Source organism: Hippopotamus amphibius, chromosome 5 (genome assembly GCF_030028045.1).
Source record: "Hippopotamus amphibius kiboko isolate mHipAmp2 chromosome 5, mHipAmp2.hap2, whole genome shotgun sequence".
Taxonomy (NCBI): domain Eukaryota; kingdom Metazoa; phylum Chordata; class Mammalia; order Artiodactyla; family Hippopotamidae; genus Hippopotamus; species Hippopotamus amphibius.
The window spans coordinates 4,717,750-4,737,247 of record NC_080190.1 but is presented as its reverse complement, the minus strand read 5'-3'; the positions used below and the strand labels follow the sequence as shown (position 1 = coordinate 4,737,247).

The 19,498-nt window shown below is 54.8% G+C and overlaps 1 protein-coding gene across 2 annotated transcripts in view; it reads left to right on the top strand.

Moving 5' to 3' along the window:
• The window catches only part of PTPRE (protein tyrosine phosphatase receptor type E), a 44,350-nt gene that overhangs the window by 6,860 nt on the left and 17,992 nt on the right, over positions 1 to 19,498 (top strand). The window contains exons 2-9 of one of the 2 annotated variants that reach the window (XM_057735303.1): positions 811 to 910; positions 1,155 to 1,228; positions 2,912 to 3,048; positions 8,252 to 8,342; positions 12,418 to 12,494; positions 13,171 to 13,207; positions 15,130 to 15,227; positions 18,616 to 18,735. In XM_057735303.1, coding sequence (XP_057591286.1) covers positions 811 to 910; positions 1,155 to 1,228; positions 2,912 to 3,048; positions 8,252 to 8,342; positions 12,418 to 12,494; positions 13,171 to 13,207; positions 15,130 to 15,227; positions 18,616 to 18,735 — 734 coding nt within the window. Of the gene's footprint in view, positions 1 to 810; positions 911 to 962; positions 1,083 to 1,154; positions 1,229 to 2,911; positions 3,049 to 8,251; positions 8,343 to 12,417; positions 12,495 to 13,170; positions 13,208 to 15,129; positions 15,228 to 18,615; positions 18,736 to 19,498 lie in introns of those variants that run through there. The other variant, XM_057735304.1, reaches the window with a different exon arrangement.

Below are 19,498 nucleotides of genomic sequence, written 5' to 3'. Positions count from 1 at the left end.
TCGCAACTCCGGGAGACCCGGTCACCACGTGGCCACAGGCCTCTGTCCTGAGACAGAGCAGCGGGGCGTCTGCACCCCACCCTCCTCCGCTTCCCGTTAGGGGGAAGGTCTGTACCCTGGAACCTGGGGCAACAGCCCACACGGGGTCTGGGCCTTCACTGCCTCGCAGCGGGGGCCCTTGGACCAGTCAGGTGACTGGACCCTCAGCTCAGTTTCCTCTCCGTGTCCACGCTGCTCATCTACGTGGGGGGCCTTTGTGGACACACTGGACCAGGACTGTGGATTGTGTTGCGAAACTGCAAAATGGGGGGGCTGGTGTCCAGGAAGAAAGACTGATGAAGGAGGGGGCTTTACAAACTGTAATGTACAGTTCTGGGATCAGGGAAGAAGGATTGAGAGGGAGGGACTCCTTTGCAAACTGTGAAGTGTGGTTCTGCCACGGGGGAGGAAGGACTGATGGAGGGGAAGACTGCTTTGCAAGCTATAAAGTGCAGTTCTGGGGTCCAGGAAAAAGGGCTGAAAGGGGGAGTTTGCAGACTGTGAAGTGGGCCTCTGCCATGGGGAAGGACTGATGGAGAGAAAGACTACTTTGCAAACTGTAAAGTGGGGGTTCCGGTGTCCAGGAAGAAGGGCTGATGGGATGGGAGGAACGATTTGGTGACCTGCAAAGTGGGGTGTGGCCTCCGGGAAGAGGGGCTGATGGAGGGCTACTTTGCACCCTGTGAAGTGTGGTGTCGGGGCCCCCTCCTTGCCCAGACCCCGCTTCCCCGCGCGTCTGGAGCGCTGATGGGGACGCGCCTCTGCCCGCAGGCCCTCCAGAGCCCGGCGCGCCCCAGGCCCTGCTGGCCTGGCTGCTGCTGCCGCTGCTGCTGTGCCTGCTCTTCCTGCTCCTCGCCGCCTACTTCTTCAGGTAGGAGTGTCCCGGCGCTGACGCGCCCCGACCTGCTGCGGAGGAAGTGATGCTGGGGGCTGTGCCTGCAGACGGGCGGGCGGGGCGGCAGAGGGCAGAGCGGCGGGCACGGGCCCAGGGACCGGGGCGGCTCAGCCATGAGCAGCAGGAACAGCTTCTCCCGGCTCACCTGGTGGGTATCGCCGGGGCTCTGGGCTCTCGGCCAGCGCCCGGGGCTGACACCTAACGCCTCTGTGTCTCTAAGGTTCAGGAAGCAGAGGAAGGCAGTGGTCAGCGTCAACGACAAGAAGATGCCTAACGGGATCCTAGAAGAACAAGGTAGGGGGACGGGGCAGGCTGGGGCTGGGAGGGGCCGTGCTTTCCCGGCACCTTAACGTTGAAATGATAACCTCCTCCAGCTTTGTGCCTCTCACCCGGCCTTCCCCAGTATCGTGCTGGCCTTTAGCATCAGAGATGCCCTGTTTCAGAACTTCTGTCATTTTCTCTCGGGTGTGAAGCAGACGTTTGAGGCATTTCAGTTTGTGGCTTTGGAGGAGGCACTGTTCATATCCTGTCGTTTTGACAGTGTTTTGACATATAGCATGTATCGGTAAGTCTTAGATCGTCCTAAGATGAGACAGGTGGGCTCATTTGCAGTTCTTGAAAGGGCCCCCCTGGCATCTGCACCGTTTTGGGATCAGCTGAAAGAAGGGAGTTGCTGTACCAACGTGTTTAGCAGGGAGGCTCAGCGTGGCTTGAGGGGAATTTCCTCTCTTTCTCTTAGCTTCCAAATTCAGCTACTAACATGTACGTGCTGCTTACAAAAGCACATTGGTTTTCTTCCCACGCGTTGATATGTCCGAGAAAGGTATGTGAGGCAGAGGCTTTTAAAAATATTGTTCACACCAGTGACTACAACTTCCTCAGTGAGCTTGCTGCCTGACTGTCCCGTGGTTTGGGGGGGAGCAGAGGTGCTGTCAGACTTCAGATGAGTTGCAAAACCGACCCAAGACACGACAAAGAATACGAGCAGCAGGTGACCTCAGCCGGAGCCGGGAGGGCAGTTCTGCAGTGCTGGGGGCCCCGGACCCTGTTAGATGACGACACGTGGCCTCCGGGCCCCACCCTCCTGCCCCCTTCTCCCAGCCCTGCACGTCCCAGCAGCCCGGATGGGAGGAGGAGGGTGTTGGCTGGTGAGGCCGCCTGGCTCATCCTGGAGTGTCTGTCTCAGGAGGAATGAGCCCGGGGGGAGTTCCCAGCTGGCCTTCGGAACAGCTTTGCAGGTGGGGACAGGCCTTTTTGCAAGTGACAGCAAAGTGGTGTTGGCCTTGTGAGAACAGCAGCTCATTCTCTAGGAAGAGGAGCCCGTGCCAGGATGCCGCTTGCTGTCTTACTTTGAATTTGTGGAAGCAGCTTGTCCGAGGGCACCCTTGAGGTCTGGCCCTTCTCCTTTCCAATGCCTCCAGCTCCTCCCCCTCCCCACCCCCCCCACCCGCCCTCCCTGCAGAAACAAAACAAAACAAAACAACATGGTTTCTCTTATTTCTCTTGGCGCTTGGCGTAGGGGGTTTGAGGAACCAGGACTACTTGTTACAAAGAAGACAAGACTGCGGGTGACTCTCTGATTCCCAGTCTGTCGCCAGTTTGTGCCCAGAAACCTATCATTATTCTGCTCTATTTCAAACCTGAACAGTTGAGTTGGGGTGTGAGGCTACCTGAGTCCTCTGTGGAAGGAGCGGGGGCTGGGGGGAAGGAGAGGTGGGCGGGGGGTGAGTGCGCTGGGAAGGGAAGGCATCTCGGGCTGGTAAGAGCAGTGGCCCCAGCCAGAGGGCGTGCGCCCGTCCCTGTGAGTGCGGTGGGTGCGTTAGAGGACGTGGACCTTGCATTCGGCTGCTCGTGCTCTGAGAGGAACCTGCCCCCTCCCGCTGTGTCACTTCTCCAGGAGCGGTGTCCGCCTCTGGTTTAAACGCCACGCGTGCGGGAACGTGGCTCAACGGCCCCGTGTTTCTGTTGATCCCACAGAGCAGCAGAGGGTCATGCTTCTCAGCAGGTCCCCCTCGGGGCCCAAGAAGTACTTTCCCATCCCTGTGGGGCACCTGGAGGAGGAGATCCGGGTCCGGTCGGCGGACGACTGCAAGAGGTTCCGGGAGGAGTTCAGTGTGAGTTTGCGGCCCTCGGTCTTGTCGCGTGGAAGGGCACTGGGACACGGGATGCTGTGGTTCAGGGTCGATTAGCCCAAAGGCTCGGAATGCTTGCATCCGTCGAGACACTGTCCCAATAATGGGGTTCCGAAGAAACCCGGTTTCTGCCGAGATGCCCCTCGGCTAACCCTCATTCCCATTTACAAGATGAGACGATTGAGGGAGAGGCTCGGAGCCTCCTTCCAGGTCAAACACCCCGAGTGCTGTGCCCTAAAATCAAGTGTGATGGAAACACTGTTATCTCAGTAATGTGCAAGACCAGGGCCTGAGTGGACCAGAGGATGACAATTTCACACTGAGAGCAAAGGAGCCCCCAGACCATCCTGCACAACATCCATTAAACAGTCCTGGGGGCTGCCTTGAGGGGACCCTAGCTCTGCCTGGACAGCCCTTTGATTCTGACCAAGTCAGTGTGTTCATCCTGCTACCGCTGTTCTGGATGGACTTAGCAATGACTACAGCTAACTAAGATCAATTTAACCAACTGGTCCAGCCCGATGGTAGCAAACTGATCCCAGCTAACTCTCAACAAAAATACAAATGTACATTAATGACACGTCCCCTTGTGTTGCTAATTTTTTAATGTAACGCCCCATGAATTGTGAATCTGCTAGACAGATAGACAGAAAGATAGACAGTCATAGATGCTTGGATGCACAGGCAGACAGACAGACACACTGGGAAGTGTTGTCTCAGATCTGGCCGTTCAGTGTTTATCTCTGACTGTGTTTTGAGTTTTCTTTGAAGCATCTTCCTCGTCTCCCATGTGGCCCCGCACTGGTGTTGAGCTTGAAAGAGGACGGGTTGCCAGCAGGGGCGCTGCCTGGTTCCAGCTCTGCCTGTGGCACCCCAGCCCCACCTGGCACATCAGTTACTCTCCTGGAAGCCAGTTTCCATCGTCTGTGAAGGGATGGGGGTGGGAGGATGCCTTAATGACCTCACAGGTCAAATGCGGGGCTCCGACTTCGTGAACAGCAAAGAGTGGTACCGTTGTGACATCTAAAGGGAGCGTGATTCCTGGTGCAGACAAGTGACTTTTCACCCAGAAGCAACCCACGGGGGCACGGCAGGGTGATGGTGCTTTTGCTGATTTTTTAACACAAGCCTCATCTGCCTTTATCTTGCTTCCTTTTAATTGTTTCCAAATGTGTCCCCTTTTTTGCAAAATTAGGTCATAGTGAAAGACAGCTCCAGGCAGTATTGTTTTGCAGTCTCTCAGCCTGACAAGAGAAGTTAATTGTCCACTTTCAAAATGACTGTCCAAGTTGGCAGCCTCAGGATCGTTTCCCCCACCTCCTTTCTTGTCCTGTTTCTTCTCAGACTTGTGCTTCTCCACTCGGAGGCTGGTGACTGGCCTTGTCGAGGAAAGGCTCAGTCAGAACTGCTGGCTGTGACACTATCTCAAAAGTGAGGGCCAGGGGAGAGGGTCAGGCAGGTCAGGCACTTGCCCCAGGTGCAAAATTGAAGGGGGCACCAAAACACTCTGTCGTCTGGATGAGTACTGTTTTCATGCGGCCTTTAAAAATATCAAAATGAATGCAAACGGCCGCTGATGAACAAGATAGCACACTTGTAAATAAAGACAGGGTCACTCTGGGGGTTCCCGTTGCCCCAGGTTCTGACACGGCTTGTCACCACGCTGCTATTGATCCTGTTATTTAGAAGTTTGATACTTTGGTCATCATGGATTTTTTTTTTTTTTTTGGTGCATTAACTTGGACTTTTTCAGATGTTGAATTTGAATGTGTTTTTTCTTGACTCCTGGGTTTTGGGGTACTCCTTTCCATTTTGCAACCAAAGCATCTGCCTTGCTCTGCTTCCCCTACCCCCGCCACTGAGCAGCCTTCCCAGCTGCCCCCCACCCCCTGGAGGCCTCTGCTCAGGGAAGGGCTGGGAAAGAGGGTCGAGGGATGGAGTTCAGCAGCGTGGAGCCTGGCCCTGGCTCGGGGGGCCCGTGGGCAGCTGCACGTTCCCCTGTGGGCCCCAGTTCCCTCCTCTCTCAAGTGAGGGGCAGCCTCTGCTAAGGGCATCTCAGCCGCTACGACCAGCCCACTCTTGGCGCTGCGGGTGGACACACTTGAGATGGGCCTCACTCTTCTTTTTCTAAAGATTTTTTTTTGGGGGGGATGTGAGCCATTTTTAGTCTTTATTGAATTTATTACAGTGTTGTTTCTGTTTTATGCTTTGGTTTTTTGGCCCCGAGGCATTTGGGATCTTAGCTCCCCAACCAGGGATCAAACCCGCACCCCCTGCATTGGAAGGCAAAGTCTTAACCACTGAACCATCAGGGAAGTCCCTCTCTTCTTCCTCTTTTCTCACCCTCTGTCCTGAGAACCTCTCCCAGAAACCAGGAAGGGAGACAGATGAGTGTCAAAGTAGTTGATCCAAGTGAGCTGGGACACGTGTATGGCCGATCGAAGCTGACGTGAACTTGCTGAAGTTAAAGAGGTCCTGGCGCTGGGACCCCTTCGGTGGGATGATCAAGGCGTGGACGCTGGAGGCGGGCTGCCCGCATGCCTGCCCGTGTTCCTTCTTACCAGCCTGGAGGGCTCGGGCAACATACTTAACCTTTGCCTCAGTTTCCTCGTCTGTGCAATGGGGCCTCCCAGCCCCCGTCGGAGTGTCTTAACACGTGCAAGAGGTAACACGTGTGGCCAGCATAGCCCGGTGTCTGCACGGGAGGGGTCTGAGCCACGGTCCCTTTCAGGACAACTTCTGTGAACGTGCGGTCTGCAGTCCCCACCCACAGTGGTGGGACACTGTCCTAGCAAAGTCTGTTCCGGGCCCCTGGTTAAGTCCCTGCAGGTGAGGAAAAGCCCCTCTTCAGACGGCTGCTTCCACGAGCCTCTCTCCCAGCAGGGTATTTCAAGCCCAGTGTCCGGAAATCTCATCTCAAACCAACAAACCAACAAACCCTCTTTAGCCAATTCACGTAACCAGACAACTACTCGCAAGGTGTTTATTAGCCAGTCGCTGCCTGCGCGGCTCCCTTGGCACGCTGCAAGGGTGACCCAGCTGTGGCAGACCCCTGCCCCCGGGAGCTCTCCCATTTGTCCTGTGCCATCAGAGCAGCTCAGAGACGTGAGTCCCCTGGTGACTGGCGGCAGGAGGAAGTGCTGGCCTGCTCTGTGTGGGAGTCATTCTGTGTGCTTGGAAATGGGACACAGGGCACAGAGGCTTTGCCTCCATCGCCCCATGTGACCCTCTGTGCTGCCCACCTACGGAGTCGGGATGCTTCCCCCATCCCCGTGTTCTGCTCTCCGGTCACTGCCGGGGCCACACAGCTGGGGGTGTCAGAGCCGAGTCCATCCTCACCACTCAGACCCCTCCAGCCATTCTTCACCCCCGCACTGCAGCCACCTCACCTTCCAAGGAAGAAGGAGGCTTCTTGGTTTTCTTTAATTGATCAATTTTAATAGAGTATTTTTTAGAGCAGATTTAGGTTTATAGAAAAATTGTACAGAAAGTACCAAGTTCCCATATACCCTATCTTTCCCTGCACAGTTTCCCCAAAGATGAGCATCTTGCCTGAGTGTATTAATTTGTCACAAACGGTGACCCAATATTGACTCATTATTACAAAGTAAAGTCCAGGCGAGGGTTCCCGTGCTGCACCTTCTATGCATTTTTGACAAACATGTAACATCATGCATCCCCCATGGTGGTCTCATGCCTCATTTTTATTTTCAGTGCTGGGGTCAAAAGAGCTTTGGGGTGAAAAAGAAAAGGCTCTAGAATGTTGCCACAAATTTCATGTTGAGGTTTGGTCAGGAAGCTCAGTGTTAAGACAGCTCCGATGAAGAACCAAGCCTTCCTGGTGGAGGAGGTGCTGCTCTGGAGAACTTCCCACCAGCTTTGCCCAGGCGCCTACCAGGCTGCCTCCCCGCCGGCCCTGGCAAAGCTCTGTCTGTGGCCATTGGCTGTGGTGGGGAAAGAGGACATGCGCTGGCCGGGGCTGAGTCTGCAATGGAGAAAACCCCACCCTGGGAGAAGGGGACCCCGGGCACCCGTGGGCTGCAGACCTGACTCAGGGCCTTGGCCTTGATCCCAGGCTGCGCTCCAGTCTCCTGGGCACTTACAGCCGGACACGGAAGCCGTTGCTTGTGCCCACACGTAAGGACACGAGTGCCCTTCTCGTGGTCCAGGTGCCAGCTCTGGTCCCCCCCCCACCTTCTGCTACTTGCTAGCCAGGTGACTCTGGACAGCTCTGCAGCCACCTTGGGGTTCTGTTTCCTCATCTGCAGAACTGGAGTGGTCCTACTGTCACCTAATAGTAGGGGAGCTTTGAAGGCAGGCGGCCCAGCCCCTCCCCCGGTGCCTGGCATCTCGTAAACACTCGATAAATATAACACTAATCACTGGAGTCCCAGTGGCTGCTGGCCCATCCGACGGTCAGGTTGAATGTTGAGGGATGTGATTTGGGGGTTCAGAAGGCTCTTTCCCGCTGTGCACTTTGAGGACGCCCCCTCCAGAGCATGGAGCCCCCCAGCAGTGAGCAAACGTGGGAGGAGGGTTGGCAACGACAAAAACCAAGGGGCTCTGAGTCACGGAAGGAACTAGAACTCGTGTCAGCCGGACTGGCACCTGCTGTGCCACCTGTCAGCTCTGGGGGCCCCGCTGAGGGTGAGGGCAGTGCCCGCAGGTCCCCTGTGAGTGCGGGTAGCTGCTGTGCTGGCCTGGGGTGGGCCTGAGGTCTGCATTTTGCAAGGAGCCCCCAGCTGTGCCTCGTCCTTCAGCCCCAGCATCTGTGTCCTTGCTCCTGGGTCAGAGCTCTGCTGTGGCCCGTTCCTACGTACCTGTGCAGGGCCTGCTCTGGACCAGGACTGTGGGTCCCAGGGATTTGGGGCAGTGCACAGGCCTAGTCCCTGCCTAATGCACTTCAGGGTCCAGCTACAGGTCATCATTTTGTCCACACCTCCATGGGCCACACTAGACAGAGCACCCAAGGGGAGGCAGTCCTGTGCCTCCATCACGTCTCTGCCCAATGCCAGCCCAGCAACTCGGGCAGAGACTCCCATGGGCAGGAGCTGAGAGACGGGCACAGCACTGGAGGCAGTTTGCTCAGAGACCGGGTTTCTCGATTCCTGCGCTCAGTAGGGAGGTGACATAAACATGGTGTTGGATTCCTCACGTTTAGTGCTGACTCTGCGTTCTCTTCTAGTCATTGCCGTCTGGACACATACAAGGGACTTTTGAACTGGCCAATAAAGAAGAAAACAGAGAAAAAAACAGATATCCCAACATCCTTCCCAGTAAGATTTTACTTTTTTTGCATGATTGGTGGCATGTTGACTAAACTCGGTCTTGCCGTGCAGCTCCTGGTGACCCTGCCTGCTCAGACAGCAGAGGCTTGGGTGCTTGGGGGTCACTGCCCGGGTCAGCTCAGCCTTTACACCTGGGGGTCTAGGTGTCTGTCTCCCACCCGGGGCCTAGGTGGCCTGTGCTCACTGTTGAGACCTAGGCTGCCCGGGGAGCCGAGAGGGATGCCCCCTGCACAGGCTGGCAGGGCTCCTCCTCTGGACCCAGGCTGGAGCCCCAGGCCCAGGCTGCTGGTGGCCCTGGGCATCTCCTCGTCTCAGACACGGTGCTCTTGGCCACCAGCACCGAGGCTCCTGTACCAAGGACAGAGGGGACAGAATAAGAAAGCTGTCAGGCTTTGGCAGCTTTGTGGGAAGATTTAGAATTAACTGGATCTCTGCTGCCACAGCTGAGGGTGGTCGCGGGCTGGAGAGTGTGGCCTCCAGGGGTGGCAGGGCGGGGAGCGGACGCATCTGTCCAGGGGCGTTGCTGGATGGGCTGTGCCTTGGGGGCCTCGGTGCCAAGACACACCCCAGAATCCCAAGCTGCCTTTGTGAAAGCTGGCCCGGGAGGTTTGCGACATCCTTCCTCCAGTCTGGACCCTCCTGTCGGCTTTGCTGTCAGGTTAACAGAAGGGCATCCTCGGAGGACTTCAGGCAGTTCACGTGTGAACCCTGAACCAAGGCCTCCCTGTTCCAGGGATGCTCCCTTCTCAGGCAGTGCCTCCGTGGGATGGAGCAAGCTGGCCTGGGGTGGCCCTCAGTGTGTTGGCTCTCGGCTGTGTTTTTAAGGTTAGAATTGAGTCCATCAGCTCTGTAGGTACGAGAAGCTGTGGTCTGCCTGATTTGTGTGGTCTCTGGATTTTCAGCACTTGTTAGAAGCAATTCTTTCCCATTTTGCATGTATAGGATTTATTTGTGTTTTTTTATTTGTTTGTTTATTTGTTTGGTTTTTTTTATTTTGTGTGTGTGTGTGGGTGGGTTGTTTTTTGTTTTTTGTTTTTGCAGAGCCCACCATGAGCCTGGGTCAACTAAAACCAGAGAAGTGAACCAAGTAGTCTTCCATCCAACACGTATTTGTAGAGGCAGTCAAGGGAGCATTAGGGAGACAGGGCAGGAGGCCACTGCGGCCACGCAGCCGAGCGGAGAGGGTGGCTCGGACCAGCGTCAGGCTCTGGACACCCGGCCACGATCACGTTGAGAGGACTTGCTGTGGGATGCGGTGAGGCGTATCAGAGCCAAGTTCCATGGCCTGAACAGCTCAAGGGAGTGGAAGACCATGCAGGAGGCTGGGAATCTTTGGAATATTGTTTGTCGAATGAAAATCAGGATATGTGGAAGTTAGCGTCTAGTGTTGGTTGAATTAACTAGCTTAATTAATTAGTTTATGCACGACTGCAGAATGTACACGTGGAGGACCCGCTCAGGGCCAAGCCCTTTCCTAGGTTCCTGGCCTGCATTTCTCTCCTAATCATGGAACTCTGTATCTTTTAAAGATAACGTGTACATTGTTATTTAAGAGTAGTTTCAGTGGGAGCTCAAGGGAGAGGAATGAGGGAGCAGGTGTGGGAATTACCTGTACCCACCGCTACTCCCAGATGTGACGGCCGGGGTGTGGGACGCCTCCTCCCCAAGGGTCACCAGCTGCCAACCGGGACCAGCAGGGCCTCCCTCCTGCACGTCGTCTCTAAGCTGTGTCCCCTAGATTGTACTACGGAAGTGCATTGGCCTTTCCTGAAAGCTTAAAATTGCGGGTCCTGCCCTAACCCCTCCTGGCCCAAGAGTGCCACGCCAGAGGAGATTGAGGGTGCTGGCTGTCACCAAGGGCCCGGGGACACTGCCAGGATGTGAGCATTTCACGTTGGTGGCAGGATGAGCTTACGGAATGGTGGCCTGGAGACACCCTGGGGTGGTCCCTGGAGATGGCCAGCTGGGTACCATCTGGCACTTGGAATCAGGGAGACACAGGAGATGCACATCTGATTAAATTGAGCAGCTGGCCAGAAATGCCCTGGGGCAGATGGGTCACGGGGATGTTGCGCAGGGGGCTCACCCCAGGGCTGGGAGACCCTGCTGTTTCTCAGGGTGGGTTCAGGGTCAACAGGCAGGGAGAGGGGCGGGGGCCCAAGTCCTTCAGCCCCGTACCCCTTCCCTGCCCCTCCCGCTCTTCCCCAAGCAGAGATCAGCTGTAAATGTATCAGATTTACGAGATGCCCCTGTGGCAGGAGCCCAGTCCTGGGTGTGGCTCTAGGGAGATCTGAGGACAGAGGTCAAGGTGCTGGTGTGTTGAGAGGCTGGATGTTGGAAGGGCTCCATGGCTGGTAGCAAGAGAGCATCCTCTTTTCTGGAAAAAAAAAAAAAACACTCCAACAGCAGATAATTTTAGGAAATAATGTTTTGAAAGAGAAGTGTGACTTTTTAGAATAAAAAGACAGGAAGCTCTTAGAACTGCAATGATGCTAAAATCTAGGCAGAAGACTATTTTTTACCCCCTGCTTCCTATAGCTGTCCTCAAAAGGGTAAATTTTTCCAAATTACGTTCAAGTAGCTTTATACGTGTTCAGCCAGAGCTATTTCTGCCTCAGGGCTGTCGGCCCTGAGCAGGAGGGTCTCTTGGCCGAGTTGCGGGCTGTGAGTTTGGGGTTTGACACCCAGACTGCCCTGTGTGGGCTGTGAGTTCCCCTGAGAGCTGCACTGACCTGTCCTCCATTTGCAGCAGCAGTAAGGTGTCCAGACAGCAGGTGTCTGAGGCCACCTGCTTGCGATCAGCCGAGCTTCCTTCCATGTAAGTGGACACAGGCAGCCCGTGATCTGCGGTCTTTGCCCCAGACCCACAACACAAACACACCCTCTTCCATTAGTTTCAGTCCTCTGGCGACTAGGAGGGGACGAAGCAGGGACCAGGACATGGAACTGTTCAATAATTAATGCAGTAAATACGTACAAAGTACCCCATCACGTACCAAGCTCTGTGCCCAATGCAACCTAATATCCCTGGAAGCAGGTTGGTCCCCGGGCCCCTGACCAAGTCTGGGCATCCTTCGTATTTCTACCCCTTAGTGTTTCTACTCCTGGCAGTGGCCGGCTGCTTACACACCAGCGTGGAGACCCAGAGCTGGGGCCATGCCACCTGTAGGGACCCATGTAACCATCTAATTTATTTTCGAATCAGAAGAAAATATGTACCTAATCCAGCCCGGCTCACATACATCTTTATACCAACTACTAATGCAGTCATAAAATAAAATGTGTAATTTTTTTTTTTGGAGAAAGGGGCCCATGAAGGCAGGAGGGGTGTGGGCCCATGTAAGTCACCTGGGGCCTGGTTGAAATCTCCCCCACGTGTGTGTACCTACACATACACACCACAAACACACACACACACCACACTCACATACACACAACCACACTCACATACACACAATACACACTGCACACACATTATACAAGACACACCACGACACACTCCACAAACACACATACATGCTCGCACACCCCCCACACACAAACACACAGATACACAGCCCTCCCTGGTCAGCCCTCGCACCCTGGAAAACTGCTGGTACCACAGGCTGGAATCCTCCCGGCGGGGGCCCATCCTATCCAGTCGGTCCGTGTGAGTCCGGCTTTTACCTTCCTGCTCTGGACCAGACTCCAGAGCCTGATGCCCACATGTCCAGAGGTAGAGTCGTGCTTCCCCTGGAAAGCCTGGGAGAGTGGACCATGGAAGGGCTCCTGAGGGCGTCCACACTGGTCAGTGCTGGGCCCGACTTGGGGTTCGGAGAGTACAGCCATCACACTGCAGGGGTCCCACCCGTGCTGCTGTGCTGGTTCAGCAGACCGACGCCCGGACCCTGAAATTCTCACCTGTCGCCATCCCACAGGTCGTGACGCTGAGGGTCTCGTGGGAATGTTTAAGAAGAACGTGTCCTCTGTCCTGTGGTCACCATGGTTATGTCCTTTGTAGTGTTTAATGCTGTAGATGTGATTCTTGTCCTAATGGCATGGTTTTTGTGTGGTTTTTTTGCAGATGACCATTCCAGGGTGATTTTAGGTCAAGTGGATGGAACCCCGTGTTCAGACTACATCAACGCCTCATACATAGATGTAAGTCCCCCCCAGCCCCCCGCCCAGTGTGACACTCATGCCTGGGCCACCGTGGGTTAAGTGTGAATCGTGACGGCTGGGCACTTCCTTCTCTGGGGCCACGAAAGTAAATTGTCACAACTTTCCTGGGCACTGTGGCCACACTGGCCACAGCACGGAGAACGTGAACGCACCAGACCTTTTGAATTAGCACCTGTGTCAGGGATTCACTCTTAAGAAGCAAACAAGCCCGAAGGATGTTCCTTAGAGCATTATTTATAGCATGGACCAAACAGAACGGAGGAGACCAGTTCAATAAATTAGGGTGAAAGCATATGCAGTGGATTATTAAGAATCCGTTTTAGTTGAACCTTAAAAGGTCATTTAAAATAAATTTTAAAATATTAAAAAATTCAATATAAGAAAATATGTACATATTAACCAATTAAAAATAGATATATGTATGTTTGTATATTGCTTGTGTGTGTGTCTGGGAAGGTATTCACAGAAAAAAGCACTGGAGAGGGACATACAAAAATAGCATGTTATTTCTGAAATTTCTGGAGAGTTTTCTTCTTACTTTTCTGTGTTTTCCGAATTCTCCATGATGGGTGTCTATTATTTTCCTAACAACAGCAACAAACTCCTTCCACAACGATCATTCTGAAAAATTGTAAATCTGATTTTATTTTTCTAGGGTTATAAAGAGAAGAATAAGTTCATAGCTGCTCAAGGTAAGCTTTTTAAGCTACTTTCTGAAGGTGATGTTGGTAAAATGGCACGGAAGGCAATTACTTCCTCATCCGGTACCAGCCCTCCTGAGGGTTCACCTCAGCTCTTTGTACGTGTGTGTGCCGCTGCCTTTACAGGGCTGGTCAGAGTCGTCCAGCCTTTTCCTAAGCACAGAATCCAAAGCGGTCATGAATCCCACACAGCCTTGCCACTCGACGCGTCTGCTCCGCTGGCCAGGGATGTCCCGCCCCCTCGGAGCGGGTCAGAAATGCAGGGGCCCGGGCCCCATCCCCTGACCTGCTGCTGTCCCTGAGTTTGCATTTTGGCCAGCGTTCCCAGGTCATTCTGCGCAGTAGAGTTTGAGAAGCATTGTACTGCGAGGTGGTGAAACTGCTCCCAGGACCAGAGCTTCAAAAGAGCAGAAGGGTTGGAACCTCTGAGGGCATGTGCCCCCCGTCTGTGGTCAGGGCGGACAGACATGGACGGTGTGGGGGCGTCTGTCATGTACCAGGCAGGTTAGGTGTGCGGCCACACGACGCGTTAGGTGAGGACAGACAGACAGACACATGACCGATTTCCACACCTGCCTGGTTTAAACCCAGACACCCAGTGGTCCAGTGGTTGCCATTTCAGCGTGTTGATACTTGCATTAGAAAACCTTGTATTTCTCTCAACCAGCTGAGCTCCACGTGGCTTCCAAGTTGTTGGGTTTGGGGAGCAGTGGGGAGGGGAGTGAGTAGCTTTCCAGATCAAGGCCGTAACTACGAGGGTGCTTTAGCTGTGAAAGCAGCCCCGAACCCTTGCACACAACCCTCTTTGTGACTCTGAGTACTTCCAATCCTGCGTCTCATCCGTCTGCCCGGGGTCGTCACCCCCAGGAGATGGTGCTGGTGCCGTTGGGTGTCCTGGACATCCTCACTCCTTGGCCAGAGTCTTTAGAGCAGTGGGTCCCAGAATTCAGCGTAGATCCAGATCTTAAATGTACATTTAAATGCACATTTCCTGAAAAATAGGGAGATACACATACGCCCACGGTCGCTCAGGAATATGCCCAGCTTTAAACGTCAGACACGTCAGAAAACCTGACAAACACTAGCTGAACCAATAGAAAGGCCTTTTTTGTTCTTATAAGCAGACGTCCAGGGGAAGCAGCCTGGGGCCGGGGCGGCAGCTCAGGGGAGAGGGGCCTCTTTACCTCCTGCTCCACCCTCCTTAGTGTCATCCTCAGGGCTGCAAAATGGCTGCTGCCCCTCCAGGCACTGTGTCCCTATTCAGGCAGGAAAGAGGGCAACAGGCAGAGGACTTTCTTCCAGGGACACTTTATCTTTTGTTCAGAGCCCCTCCCCAGGGACTTCAGCCCACATCTCACTGGACAGCATCCCTAGCTGTCAGAGCAGCTGGGAGATAAGATGTTTTCAGGGGAAAGGGGGTTAGATATGGTGGGCCAGTCAGTTAGCCTGCAGTGTCTCTCTCTCTCTCTCTCTCTCTCTCACACACACACACACACACACACACACACACACACACACACACTGAATCAGCAGTTCTGGCTGGGGGGTTGTATCCTGAGGCTTTGACAAGCAGCCCAGTGGTCACAGACCACTCCGATGGGCAGCCTGAAACCCGGCTCCCGTGCGGACAGCCTTTATGGCCGGTGAAGGTAACCACACAACTGGGTCCACTCACTTGCCTCCCGAGGGTCTCCCAGCCCCAGCGGGGCGTCGGGGGTGTGGCAGGGCAGGGCAGGGAGGGGGGCTCCCCCCACTTCGGGTCTGGGACTCTGTAGGGTGTGAAATGGACCAGCAGGCCCATCACCCCCTTCCTCGGGGGAGGCGGGGAGCAGCCATCCTGGGGCCCGAAGGCGACAGGCTCGGGGCTGTCAGCGACCCCTCTGTCTGACTTTGGGACCATCCACTACTCTCAGGCCCTAAACAGGAGACAGTGAATGACTTCTGGAGAATGGTCTGGGAACAGAAGTCTGCAACCATCGTCATGTTGACGAACCTGAAAGAGAGAAAAGAGGTAAGCCCAGCCTGTGAGTCGCAGCACGTTCTTCTCAGCTGCTGCTGCTTTGCTGGGGGCATGCTTACCACTTCCTTTTCCTTCCTCCCCCCTGCTTATCCCTGCAGAAGAGAAACAACACCCGGTGGCTCGCCGCATTTTTATTTTGAAATAAATTCTCTGTGTTCCAAGGATCTCAGCGCCCTAGGCTATGATATGAAAATGATGCAAGGATTCTTCTTTCAGCCAAGGGTCATCCCTGGTGGGCCTGACAGCTCTTACTGCCCAGTGGGAACGATGAATTTGAATGGGGCGATTTTTAGTATATCGGACCACATACTGTGTTGGGCCTCAGACCGTTAAAAAAATGATTTCCCGCTTATTATACAGACCAGAGAAATGCATCTGAAAAACAAGGTGTATTGAAGTAATATTGATTTGTGATTTCAGTGTGTTTAGTTAGCTGTTTCTAATTCAAAAAGTAACGCACGTACATTATGAGAACTTGAACTCTCTATAAAGAGTAAAAGTTAAGCTGATTCATTTTCTGAGTGTGTCAAGTACACGGTAGCTCTGCCCCCTGGTTGGGACTGCCCCAGGTGAGATGCATGTGTGAGCAATTTCTCTTCCGCTGTCAGTGGCTGGGGCCAAACAGAGAGCAAATACATGGAGACTATGTCAGGAGGTGACAGAAAATACAGTGGAGAGTAAGGGGGACAGTGGGCGTCTGTGAGGGAAGGGCCACCCGGAAGGCAAGGCCGGGCTGAGGGTGCAGGATGCTGGGACGTTCTCGCGCCTGGGAGTCTTTCACTTTTTAGCTAAAGGGACACAGACCCCTGTAGAATAAACCAGAACACAGCATGATTGTGGCCCTGGAGGTGTGGAGGAGGTGGGGCAGCCCCACCTCGGGTCCTGGGCCAGAACCCCGGCGGGAGTGCTCGTTTAGGGGGTGATGGTGTTGCTGGGTCTTAAGGACTGGGGAGGGGAACTGTATCAGATGCTGCTGGAGAGAAGCACTGGGGCAAGGGGGGCTGTTTGTGAGGCCGCGAACGATCTGCTGGACCCAGAACCAGGATGCCCACGCTGGGGACAGAACGGCTGGAAATGCATTGAAGAACCGGGGCTCGGGGCTTGAATGCGGGGCTGAGACGCGTGGCCAGTGGGGGCCCTCAGGGTTCTCAGCAGTAAGCAGGGGCCTGTGCTTTAGGAAGTGAGCCCGCTCTCCAGAAGGAAAGAAGAACTGGGAGCTGGAGGCAGGCCAGCAGCAGGGAGGCTGTTCTTCTCGCAGGTTCCAGCATGAGGGGCAGAACAAGCGCAGGGTGGGCAGGCCGAGAGGAAGGCCGGGCCTGGCGGGAGACGTCTCTCCTGCCCGTCTCTTCCCGGGGCCTGCGTGTCCTGGCGCCTGGCTGGGCACGGGCCCAGAGGCGCCCACCCCGCCGCCGCCACGACCACCCCTCTCCATCATCACTCACTGGCCTGTCCCCAGCGAAGCCCAGGTAGCTTGGCTAAGGCTGCGGGTGATGGCTGCCCTTTGAGATGGAGGTGACAGGCCTTGGGGAACTCAGCTGGAGTGGGAGGGGGCAGGCCAATCACAGGCAGGGCAGCTGTGAGGCGGCCCCCGGTCCCACCATCACTAATTTGTTCCACCCAAAAAAGCACAGGAAAAGGCTCCAACCACCATTTCCGGTCGGGGAGAGGAGAGGGGTTTTCTTTTGTTTTCCAGGGAGCTGGGACAGGGCTGGGGAGGGCCAGCCTTCTCCGTGTGAATCCTGCCCTGGCCGTCCTCCGTCATGGGAAAGAGTGACAGGAGGAAGCAGGGGATTCCAGGGGAGGGACACATCTCTGGGGGGGAGGGGCAGCCGTGGGGGCGGGGTCCCCACCTCGGAGCAGGTGCTGTGGCGGGACCCGGCCCTAGAAGAGCAGGCTGACCTGGCGCCTCGTGTTCCCTGAGACCAGGTTTTCGGGGGCTCGTTTATAAACATGAGACAATGAGACCAGTGCAGAAACAGCGGGACTCAGAAAACCTCCCCCCCGGCTCCCTCGTCAGTCATTCTGTTGTTACGTTACTTGATATTTTCCCTTGATCTTTCTCTGCAGAAAGATCCTACTGTGTTTTTCCATCTCTGTGACTCAGAGTTGGGCTGCTCTGTGTCTTGATTTTCATTGTTTCAGATGAAATCGTTTCTCAATAGAGTTCCCCTTTTCTCAATTGCTTGCACGTCTGTTGTGGTCTCCCTGCCTTCAACATCCTGGCTCGATGTTGCGAAAGGCAGCTGCCGGGGCGTCTCATGATCTGATGGGAGGGAGGGGACAGTGCCCACTGTGTAGACGGGAGGCCAAGGGCATGGAAACAGCATGCACACTGAGCCCTGTGGGGGCCTGAGAAACAGCCCGCGGGTCCCCTAGTGAGAGTCTGTCAAGGCGAGACTCTCTGGAGGGTCCCCAGGAGGCCAGTACTGGCCCAAACTAGGACCTCCAGGTTTGGCTTCTCCTGCGGGTCCCTTCAGAGTCGCCCAGGCCCGGGCCGTGGGAGGGCAAGTTGTCTGGCGGGTGTCATCGTACAAGCACTGGACGCTGGTAAATGCCAGCTGACTCTTTTTTTTTTTTTTTTTTTGTAAGATTGTTAATCCTCTTGACTCGACCTGTCAGCTGTGCTCTGTGGGCAGTTTCCAGGGTCACCAGCTTGCTGGCCGAGGGGGCTCTCCCATGGCTGTGGAGCAGGTGTCTCCCCGTTAGGTGGGCCTCATGCCTTCAGGTCCTCCTTGTAGGAGGACGGCCTGGGGTCAGGGGCTGGAGGCCCCATCCCCACCCTACCGTGTGGTCCCTTTGTAGTTCTGGGGGAGGGAAAGCACAGGATGGGCCTCTCTGGGACCACGCGCCCAGCTTCACAAACTCCCGCATCGGCGTCCTCCCGGTTGGAGAAAAATGAGGAGTGTTCAGCTGACCGCAGGCTCACGGCTCTTCCACAGAGGACGGGCGGGATGCAGACTAAGTTTGTTCCTAGTGATGGGCAGGGAAAGCGACCTGCTGAATCCGATGGGCAGTGTTTGGGGAGCACGTGGTCCTCTGGGGCTTGGTGCAGCCCCGCCCAGGTGAGGCCACGTCTCGGGTCCCCAGCTCTGCAGGGAGCGGCTCAGCACCACGGCTCGGTCCACGTGTGGGGTTAGCGAGTGGATGAGTGAACGAGACATCGAATGGAAAAAAGTCCGATTCTGGTCGCAGCACGGCCGTTAACCGGCTGTGTGGCCTCGGTTTCCCCACTGATAAGACGGAAACACACTTCCCCAGCTGAGGACAGTTTCATGGGAGCCTGGTGTGTGTGGCATCTTGTGTCCATGGCGGGGAGGGGGCAACGAGGTGATAAAAGGCCCCCACAGACCTATCGTTTCTGTTCCCTTGTTCCACGTAGGAGAAGTGCCATCAGTACTGGCCGGACCAGGGCTGCTGGACGTACGGAAACATCCGGGTGTGTGTGGAGGACTGCGTGGTCCTGGTGGACTACACCATCCGGAAGTTCTGCATTCAGTCCGTAAGCACTTTACATCATGGACTTTCTGGAAAGGCAGGGTCTAGAGTAAGAGTAAATGCACATCTACATTTTATAATAAGAAGAGCTTTGCCCCCCCTCCCCCGCAGCTCTCATGAGTGGAGGCTGAGGTTGGAGGAAGTGCTGGGCGGGGATGTGGGAGGGTCGTAGGTGGGCTGAGGACGTGAGTCTGCAGGGCAGAGGACAGACAGGTGCGCGTGAGTCTTAGTCAGTGTCAGATGCCCCTGGCTCCCAGGGACCATTCTGGGTGGAGAAAGTCGAGTCAGTTGGAGGGTCATGGGGGTCGGGGGGGCCCCACTCAGTTACACAGTGTTATTTCTCACACTGGAATGGTGATGGAGGTTTTTTTTTTTTTTAACAGTTTCAAAATTATATCTGAAACACCTCATTATTTCTCACGCTGATTTCCTGCTAGTCCCTCCTTCCCCAGAAGGTTTTAAGGCAGTCTTCAATAAAGATACCTGCATGCAAGGCAGATGAAATAGAGATTTAAGAGATTAAAAAAAAAAACAACCAGAAAAAAACAGAAGGTCATGTTATCAGGAATCAAAGGTAGAGTGATGGGTATAGTTAGATTACAAAATATGAGTCTGAGGTTCCAAGAAGCCACAGTGAAAAAGGAAAGTGGATAAGCTTTATCATCCTTACTATCCCTGGCCTGCCTCCCTCCCAGACACACACACACACATACACACACACACTTCCCAATACACTGTATAACTTCCCATGACTTTGGGCAGAGAAC